This window comes from Rhagoletis pomonella, unplaced genomic scaffold, assembly GCF_013731165.1.
Source record: "Rhagoletis pomonella isolate Grant_MI unplaced genomic scaffold, Rhpom_1.0 Rhpom_scaffold_00003, whole genome shotgun sequence".
Lineage (NCBI taxonomy): Eukaryota > Metazoa > Arthropoda > Insecta > Diptera > Tephritidae > Rhagoletis > Rhagoletis pomonella.
The window spans coordinates 12,862,009-12,871,711 of NW_023458557.1; the positions used below are offsets into that span (position 1 = coordinate 12,862,009).

Genomic DNA, 9,703 nt, shown 5'->3' on the forward strand with positions numbered 1-9,703 from the left:
AAAAAAGCAACGATGGCGAGGTTAGCACAATGCATAGGCAACTGGCTGAGTCAGTGGGATCGTCGGTTCGAAGCCTACTGAAAGAAGTCTGAGGAAATGTGGTGATTTCCGAAATAGCTATCACTTCTACAATTTTTTCACATTATTGTTCCGTTTCCTCAATAAGTTTTTCATTAATAATGGCCTCAAGCTCATTAAAAATTGTTGAAAATAATTTTTAAAAGGCCAAAAAATAGCAAAAACAAATAACTTAAGGACGAGCACACCTAAAAGTTAAACATTCTAAAAATTGAATTATTAGCAAAAACCAACAAAACCAACAACCACATGATCAAGGGAATTGCAGCGGAATAGCTGCGCTTGATTGTGTTGGCATAACAAAATAAAGAAGTGGAAAAAAAGCAACGATAATTTACAAAGCGAGATTAGCACAGTGCATAGGCCACTGGCTGAGTCAGTGGGATCGTCGGTTCGAAGCCTACTGAAAGAAGTCTGAGGAAATGTGGTGATTTCCGAAATAGCTATCTGTTAAGGTTGTTAATGAAAAATGAAACGCCCTCAAAACTGTCCTTTTAATATGCGTTAGTTCATTCTTTATTTTAAATCTTAGCTTGCTGCAGAAAACCGACTTACTTTTCTAGATGTTGATGAAAGAAAAAAAGAATAGACAAACTGTATTGAAATGATAGCCCGGTGGTTTGTGTCAGTCGTACGGTTTCGCAAAATTTAGCTTTCTGTATGGTACAACGGCGCAGGACTGGGTTGCTGTGCTTTCATGTAGCATAAGCAGGGTTACATTCTAACATTTTCCGCCCACCTCGTCAACTTCTGACGAACTATATGCCACTTTGCCGCCCACCGTGTCTAAAGTCCGCCCACCATGTCCAGGTTCAATGGTTGTATCCAGTGGTAAGACAGCAAGCTTCGAAATTGCTCGTTTTATTGTGGAGACTTGCGTGCGTATAGTAGCTACTCTTACGAGACCATCTGCTCCAGTATGGACTTCCAGGATGCGCCCAAGGGGCCAATTCATGGGTGCGGTCCTCTCGTCTCGAACTAGCACCAAATCGCCCACCTTGATGTTTTTAGTTTGGTACTGCCATTTATGTCGGACTTGCAACCCCACCAAGTACTCTGCGCTCCAACGTGTCCAAAAATCTTGTTGCATCTGCTGCAGCTGTTTCCACCTCGATAGTCGATTGATGTTGGTTTCTAAAAGATTCGGTTCTGGACTGGCAATAAGTGCTTTACCTATCAAGAAGTGTCCAGGTGTCACCGCAGTTAAGTCGGTAGGATCATCACTTAACGCCGAAATCGGTCTTGAATTAAGCACCCCTTCCACTTGCTTGAGAACGGTGTAAAATTCTTCGAATGTTAATGCTGCATCTCCAATACTTGATGCCTGCCTCCCAGAGGCCACCGAAGTTCGGCGAGCCAGGAAGTATGAAATGCCAGGTAACGCCCTGCGTAGCACAGAATTTCCCAGCAGCCTTCATCTGCTTATTATACGCCTCTACATCAGCGTTCAATACTGCATTGGCCCCGACAAATGTTGTGGCACAATCGCTATAGATATCGCTACTATAGCCCCGTTGCGAGAAAAACCGACGTAGCGCCGCAAGAAAGGCCTCCGTACTCATATTGCTCACCAGCTCTAGATGAATAGCTCGGGTGCTAAAACACACGAAAAGTGCAACATAACCTTTATAGCGGTGGTGACCTCTGCCTTTGGTAGTACGAATCCCATAAGGACCGCCATAATCTATACCACATCTGCTGAATGCGTTGGCTGGTGTAGAGCGGTGCTCCGGCAAGCTACCCATAAGTTGGTTCGTTCGGCTGGGTCGCTGTCGAAAGCACCGCACGCAGTTGCGAATTAGTTTTTTAATAGCGGGGCGAGCACCAATAATCCAATATCGTCGTCGTATGTGATTAAGCGTCGCTTGTGTTCCGCCATGCAGGGTGGACTCATGCGGCTGAGCTAGAATCAGCCGACAGAATGGGTTTCCTTCGGAAGTATAATTGGGAATTTCTCTTCGAACGATAAAAATGAGTGTTTTAGTCGCCCATTGGCTCGCAGTATTTTCTCTTCGTCGAGCATGGGATTAAGTTGACAAAGTGTGCTTTTCACATGTATCGGTTCTCCTTTAAGTAGGGACGAAATTTCATTAGAAAAACTAATACGTTGTACGTACCTTATCCAAAACTTCATGGCCTTGTTTCTTTCCTGGCTTGTGCACCAGGATGTTCTTTCGTGCGGTCTCTTCATAATAACATCAATAAAACGATGGCACCACGCTGTGACCGCAAGAAGGGTGTTAATGTGCGAATACTTGAGCAAGAATACATCGCAAAATGGTGGCTCCTCCTTGAATGTGGTAGTATAGCATATTGGTTTCTGCTCGGGAACAGGATTGTGGTTTGCGGGTTGAATCGGCCACTGCTGCTCGTCTTGGTAAAGCCAGTTAGGTCCCATCCACCAAGTTTCCAATGTGGACCACTTAGAAGGTGATATACCCCGGGAAGCAACATCGGCCGGATTTAGCTTCGTTGGTACATATCTCCATCGGTCGCTGCTGGATAGTTGTTGAATTTGTTTTACTCGGTTTGCGATGTATTGCTTATGTATTCCCGGATTTGAACGAATCCAGCTAAGGCCGTGGTCGAATCAGACCAAAAAAAAGGTTTGCATTGACAGGTGGTTAAGAGAATCCTGCACTTTATGAGCAAGCTTCGCAGCCAACAATGCCCCATTTAACTCCAGACAAGGTATGGTTATTTTTTTCAGCGGAGCCACCTTGGTTTTGGCCGTTAATATCGACACCTTCACTGATTCGTCAGCAGCAATGACGCGGAGATAGGTTATCGCCGCATAAGCAACCGCTGATGCATCCGCGAAAACGTGGAGTTGATACGAAATAGCGTTTGGCGCAGTATGCACCCATCTTGGCACTTTAATGGCTTCTACTTCTCGTATCTCGTTTCGAAAATTTCTCCACTGCGTCTGATAAGGTTCTGGAATGACATCGTCCCAGTTGCAGCCAGTGACCCACAATTGTTGGCAGATTATTTTACCTGTTATAACAATAGGTGCGACCCAGCCAGGAGAGTCATATATCTTAGCAACATCCGCGAGTTGTTGACGCTTGGTAATAGGACCAGAGAGCTCAGTCATATTGACCTTGTAGATGAACTCATCGGACGAGGCGATCCAATAAAGACCCAATGCTTTCACTTCCTGATGTTGATCAAAGTTACATCTATGTTCGTCATCAATTTGTTCACCTTCGATGCTATGCAGGAAATCTATTGAGTTCGAGTTCCACTTCCGCAGAGTGAACCCTCCTCTTTCCAACAGGAGCTGTAGTTCCTTTTGAAGACGTATCGCACTTTGAGAGTCATCCGCGCCATGCAGACAATCGTCCATGTAAAAGGAATGCTTTAGTACCTGGGCTGCCTGTGGGAAAGAATCACCTTCATCTTTGGCCAACGAATGAAGAACTTTTATTGTAAGATACGGCGAACAGTTTAGGCCATAAGTCACTGTACGTAGACGATAAACCGTCGGATCTCCCATCTCGTTTAACCATACAATTCGCTGCAAGTCAGTGTCCTCAGGGTCAACCAATATTTGGCGATAACACTTCTCAATGTCTGCCATAAACCCTATGCGGTAAGTTCGCCACTTCAGGATAACCGACGCCAGGTCATTTTGTAGTTTAGGGCCTACATGCAAGCAATCATTCAACGATACTCCTGACTTATTCCGATACGACGCATTGAAAACGATTCTTAACTTCGTAGTAGAACTAGATTCTTTGTAAACCCCATGATGGGGTATGTAGCAAAATTGTTGCGGGTCACAGTGTTCGGAGACGGGCTCCATGTGCTCGAGGCGGAGGTACTCATCCATAAACGATTCATAAAGTTGTTTCAACGTCGAATCCTTTTCTAAGCGTTTTTGTTGATAATTAAATAACCTGGACGCGTCCCCCTTGGAATTCTTTAGTTTATTTAAATCGACTCCATCTTTTAAAGGATATTTTACGATGTAACGACCGCAACTGGTGCGCTTAACCGTGCTCTCAAAAAAGGACTCACATTCAGCCTCATCTTGACTCATTGGAGCCGACGTTGAAAGATCATCTTGCTTGTTGAATTGCCACATTAGCTTAACCAACTCGTTGAGCTCCACGGAGGTGGCAGCGCAGAACGTCGTTCGCTCCAGTGGGATTATTTGGTCCGGCACCTTTCCAAATATTACCCATCCTAAATGGGTTCTTTGCGCGATGGCGGAGCCTCCGGGCAATTGTTTGATCTCTGGTATCAGCAACACACTATATACATCTGCCCCCAGGATTAAGTCGATAGAGCCTGGATTGTTATATTGTGGGTCTGCCAATTCCAGGTCAGCAAAGTCTCGGAGCACATTGTATTTAACACGCGTTGTAGGCAAGAGGTGACCAAGACTTGGTAGAGTTAGAGCTGAACAGGTCAACGAGAATTTACTATTTACAAGCGAGCGCATTATGAAGTCAACAGTCCCGGTGGATTTGCCAACCTGTGCTCCCCCGACTCCAGTAACAGGTACTCGAATGCGAAGCCGCGGGAGTCTCAATTTCTGAGCAGCGAATTCGCTGATGAATGTGGCTTGGGAGCCGCTACCAAGAAGAGCTCTGAGTGTGAACGCGCGACCAGAAGGCGAGACAACACTTACTTGGGCGGTGGCAAGTAGTGTTGAAGATCGTGACCGCTTTTGTGTTAATGTATAAGTAATGGGTGTAGTGGCACGCACGTGATTTGACGCAACCGAGTCGACTGTTCTCGGTTGGACACTATCATGCAGCATCGTGTGGTGCTTTGAGTTACATCGCTTGCATGAGAATGACGACGGACATCTGTTTTGCATGTGATCGCTCTTCAGGCAATTCTTGCATAGACCCTTTGCCATAACTGTTTGTAATCTATGCGTTGGAGATTGGGCCTTAAATTCTGAGCAGAACATCAGTATATGCTTTCCTGCACAGCAGGGGTATGGTAGATAGTTGGCTTGATGGCAGCGGATGGATTGATGGCGCACCGGCTTAGGACCGTTGTCTTTTGTCTTCTGATTTGAAGCTGCTTCCAAACCCACAATGCGCTTCTCCAAGAACTGTACTAATTCCTTATATGTTGGGATGTGGTTGGCCGAGTCTAGGGACAACTCCCATTGTTTAAGAGTTTCTGTATCTAGCTTTTCGGTGATCAGATACACCAGCCAATCGTCAAACTTCTCCGTGGGTCTACCAAGCTGCGTCAGTGCACGCTCGGACTCTATGACCCCGTCCATAAGTTTCCGTATTGCTGTTGAGCATTCAGCTGATGCGCTAGGCAGTTTTACGATGTTGTGCAAATAGGCGCGCAGAAGTCGTCTTTTGTTATCGAACCTTTGCTGAAGTATATCCCAAGCAACCTTGAAATTGCTGTCAATAACTAGCAAATTTCGCAGGAGCACTTCGGCGTCTCCCGATAGGCAGCCTTTCAAATAATGCAATCGCTGGACATCAGATAAGGTCACGTCATTGATAACACACGTGGAGAACATGTCCTTGAAAGATAACCATGTTGCAAAAGTTCCGTCGAACTTTGGCAGCTCGATTTTCGGCACCTTTGTTGTCGTCTTTGTGGATACGCTTTCCGCCGTCCCAGATGGGCTTGGTAACTGATTATGGAGTGCGTCTTCCAACTCCCCTAGTGCCTCACAATAGGCGCCTTCGATTTCTGCGAAACGGCTATCGTCCAACTGTGTCTTAGACGCGGTGTCCTTCGCTGCTATGGCTAATTGCAAAGCTTCCTCGTGTGCCGCGATAAATTTGGCCCAATAATCATCTAGGAGTCGTTTACGCGCAATCAAATAGCCCCGTGTTTGTTTCTGCTTGGCGGTTTTTCGTGTATTTGCCGAGAAGTTAATAATGAGCTTCGCCAGGTTCTCTTCTTTCTCTCCTTCCATGCTGGTGCAATTTCACTTAGTTCGCTTGTTGAGGTTATCCACGTTCTTCTCACGTGGCGTTTTAGCAAAAACCTGGGTGCAGCTCACTGATCGCAAACCCGGTACAAGCAGTTGAGATTTCGTACAATATTGGGACGGTTCCCCGCAAGGGATGCCAAAATGTTAAAGTTGTTAATGAAAAATGAAACGCCCTCAAAACTGTCCTTTTAATATCCGTTAGTTCATTCTTTATTTTAAATCTTAGCTTGCTGCAGAAAAACGACTTACTTTTCTAGATGTTGATGAAAGAAAAAAAGAATAGACAAACTGTATTGAAATGACAGCCCGGTGGTTTGTGTCAGTCGTACGGTTTCGCAAAATTTAGCTTTCTGTATGGTACAACGGCGCAGGACTGGGTTGCTGTGCTTTCATGTAGCATAAGCAGGGTTACATTCTAACACTATCACTTCTACAAATTTTTCACATTATTGTTCCGTTTCCTCAATAAGTTTTTCATTAATAATGGCCTCAAGCTCATTAAAAATTGTTGAAAATCATTCTTATAAGGCCAAAATATAGCAAAAACCAATAACTTAAGGACGAGCATACCTAAAATTTAAACATTCTAAAAATTGAATTATTAGCAAAAACCAACAAAACCAACAACCACATGATCAAGTGAATTGCAGCGGAAAAGCTGCGCTTAATTGTGTTGGCATAACAAAATGAAAAAGGGGAAAAAAGCAACGATAATTTAGAAGGCGAGCTTAGCACAGTGCATAGGTAACTGGCTGAGTCAGTGGGATCATCGGTTCGAAGCCTACTGAAAGAAGTCTGACGAGGAAATGTGGTGATTTCCGGAATAGCTACACGAAAAGTGCAACATAACCTTTATAGCGGTGGTGACCTCTGCCTTTGGTAGTACGAATCCCATAAGGACCGCCATAATCTATACCACATCTGCTGAATGCGTTGGCTGGTGTAGAGCGGTGCTCCGGCAAGCTACCCATAAGTTGGTTCGTTCGGCTGGGTCGCTGTCGAAAGCACCGCACGCAGTTGCGAATTAGTTTTTTTAATAGCGGGGCGAGCACCAATAATCCAATATCGTCGTCGTATGTGATTAAGCGTCGCTTGTGTTCCGCCATGCAGGGTGGACTCATGCGGCTGAGCTAGAATCAGCCGACAGAATGGGTTTCCTTCGGAAGTATAATTGGGAATTTCTCTTCGAACGATAAAAATGAGTGTTTTAGTCGCCCATTGGCTCGCAGTATTTTCTCTTCGTCGAGCATGGGATTAAGTTGACAAAGTGTGCTTTTCACATGTATCGGTTCTCCTTTAAGTAGGGACGAAATTTCATTAGAAAAAACTAATACGTTGTACGTACCTTATCCAAAACTTCATGGCCTTGTTTCTTTCCTGGCTTGTGCACCAGGATGTTCTTTCGTGCGGTCTCTTCATAATAACATCAATAAAACGATGGCACCACGCTGTGACCGCAAGAAGGGTGTTAATGTGCGAATACTTGAGCAAGAATACATCACAAAATGGTGGCTCCTCCTTGAATGTGGTAGTATAGCATATTGGTTTCTGCTCGGGAACAGGATTGTGGTTTGCGGGTTGAATCGGCCACTGCTGCTCGTCTTGGTAAAGCCAGTTAGGTCCCATCCACCAAGTTTCCAATGTGGACCACTTAGAAGGTGATATACCCCGGGAAGCAACATCGGCCGGATTTAGCTTCGTTGGTACATATCTCCATCGGTCGCTGCTGGATAGTTGTTGAATTTGTTTTACTCGGTTTGCGATGTATTGCTTATGTATTCCCGGATTTGAACGAATCCAGCTAAGGGCCGTGGTCGAATCAGACCAAAAAAAAGGTTTGCATTGACAGGTGGTTAAGAGAATCCTGCACTTTATGAGCAAGCTTCGCAGCCAACAATGCCCCATTTAACTCCAGACAAGGTATGGTTATTTTTTTTCAGCGGAGCCACCTTGGTTTTGGCCGTTAATATCGACACCTTCACTGATTCGTCAGCAGCAATGACGCGGAGATAGGTTATCGCCGCATAAGCAACCGCTGATGCATCCGCGAAAACGTGGAGTTGATACGAAATAGCGTTTGGCGCAGTATGCACCCATCTTGGCACTTTAATGGCTTCTACTTCTCGTATCTCGTTTCGAAAATTTCTCCACTGCGTCTGATAAGGTTCTGGAATGACATCGTCCCAGTTGCAGCCAGTGACCCACAATTGTTGGCAGATTATTTTACCTGTTATAACAATAGGTGCGACCCAGCCAGGAGAGTCATATATCTTAGCAACATCCGCGAGTTGTTGACGCTTGGTAATAGGACCAGAGAGCTCAGTCATATTGACCTTGTAGATGAACTCATCGGACGAGGCGATCCAATAAAGACCCAATGCTTTCACTTCCTGATGTTGATCAAAGTTACATCTATGTTCGTCATCAATTTGTTCACCTTCGATGCTATGCAGGAAATCTATTGAGTTCGAGTTCCACTTCCGCAGAGTGAACCCTCCTCTTTCCAACAGGAGCTGTAGTTCCTTTTGAAGACGTATCGCACTTTGAGAGTCATCCGCGCCATGCAGACAATCGTCCATGTAAAAGGAATGCTTTAGTACCTGGGCTGCCTGTGGGAAAGAATCACCTTCATCTTTGGCCAACGAATGAAGAACTTTTATTGTAAGATACGGCGAACAGTTTAGGCCATAAGTCACTGTACGTAGACGATAAACCGTCGGATCTCCCATCTCGTTTAACCATACAATTCGCTGCAAGTCAGTGTCCTCAGGGTCAACCAATATTTGGCGATAACACTTCTCAATGTCTGCCATAAACCCTATGCGGTAAGTTCGCCACTTCAGGATAACCGACGCCAGGTCATTTTGTAGTTTAGGGCCTACATGCAAGCAATCATTCAACGATACTCCTGACTTATTCCGATACGACGCATTGAAAACGATTCTTAACTTCGTAGTAGAACTAGATTCTTTGTAAACCCCATGATGGGGTATGTAGCAAAATTGTTGCGGGTCACAGTGTTCGGAGACGGGCTCCATGTGCTCGAGGCGGAGGTACTCATCCATAAACGATTCATAAAGTTGTTTCAACGTCGAATCCTTTTCTAAGCGTTTTTTGTTGATAATTAAATAACCTGGACGCGTCCCCCTTGGAATTCTTTAGTTTATTTAAATCGACTCCATCTTTTAAAGGATATTTTACGATGTAACGACCGCAACTGGTGCGCTTAACCGTGCTCTCAAAAAAAGGACTCACATTCAGCCTCATCTTGACTCATTGGAGCCGACGTTGAAAGATCATCTTGCTTGTTGAATTGCCACATTAGCTTAACCAACTCGTTGAGCTCCACGGAGGTGGCAGCGCAGAACGTCGTTCGCTCCAGTGGGATTATTTGGTCCGGCACCTTTCCAAATATTACCCATCCTAAATGGGTTCTTTGCGCGATGGCGGAGCCTCCGGGCAATTGTTTGATCTCTGGTATCAGCAACACACTATATACATCTGCCCCCCAGGATTAAGTCGATAGAGCCTGGATTGTTATATTGTGGGTCTGCCAATTCCAGGTCAGCAAAGTCTCGGAGCACATTGTATTTAACACGCGTTGTAGGCAAGAGGTGACCAAGACTTGGTAGAGTTAGAGCTGAACAGGTCAACGAGAATTTACTATTTACAAGCGAGCGCATTATGAAGTCAACA

The 9,703-nt window shown here is 45.0% G+C and overlaps 2 protein-coding genes across 2 annotated transcripts; both read right to left on the bottom strand.

The window, feature by feature from the left end:
* Positions 1 to 2,668: 2,668 nt before the first annotated feature.
* LOC118736049 lies at positions 2,669 to 5,989 on the bottom strand. Its single transcript, XM_036466157.1, has one exon. It carries the CDS (start codon positions 5,987 to 5,989, stop codon positions 2,669 to 2,671), a length of 3,321 nt encoding a protein of 1,106 aa, XP_036322050.1.
* Positions 5,990 to 7,878: 1,889 nt separating this feature from the next.
* On the bottom strand, positions 7,879 to 9,072 carry LOC118736050. The gene has a single exon (XM_036466158.1). The coding sequence runs from the start codon at positions 9,070 to 9,072 to the stop codon at positions 7,879 to 7,881; it is 1,194 nt and encodes a 397-aa protein (XP_036322051.1).
* Positions 9,073 to 9,703: the final 631 nt, after the last annotated feature.

Coding starts and splice junctions, on each gene's coding strand:
- LOC118736049 (XM_036466157.1), bottom strand. CDS start 5,989: ATGGAAGGAGAGAAAGAAGAGAACCTGGCGAAGCTCATTATTAACTTC.
- LOC118736050 (XM_036466158.1), bottom strand. CDS start 9,072: ATGGATGAGTACCTCCGCCTCGAGCACATGGAGCCCGTCTCCGAACAC.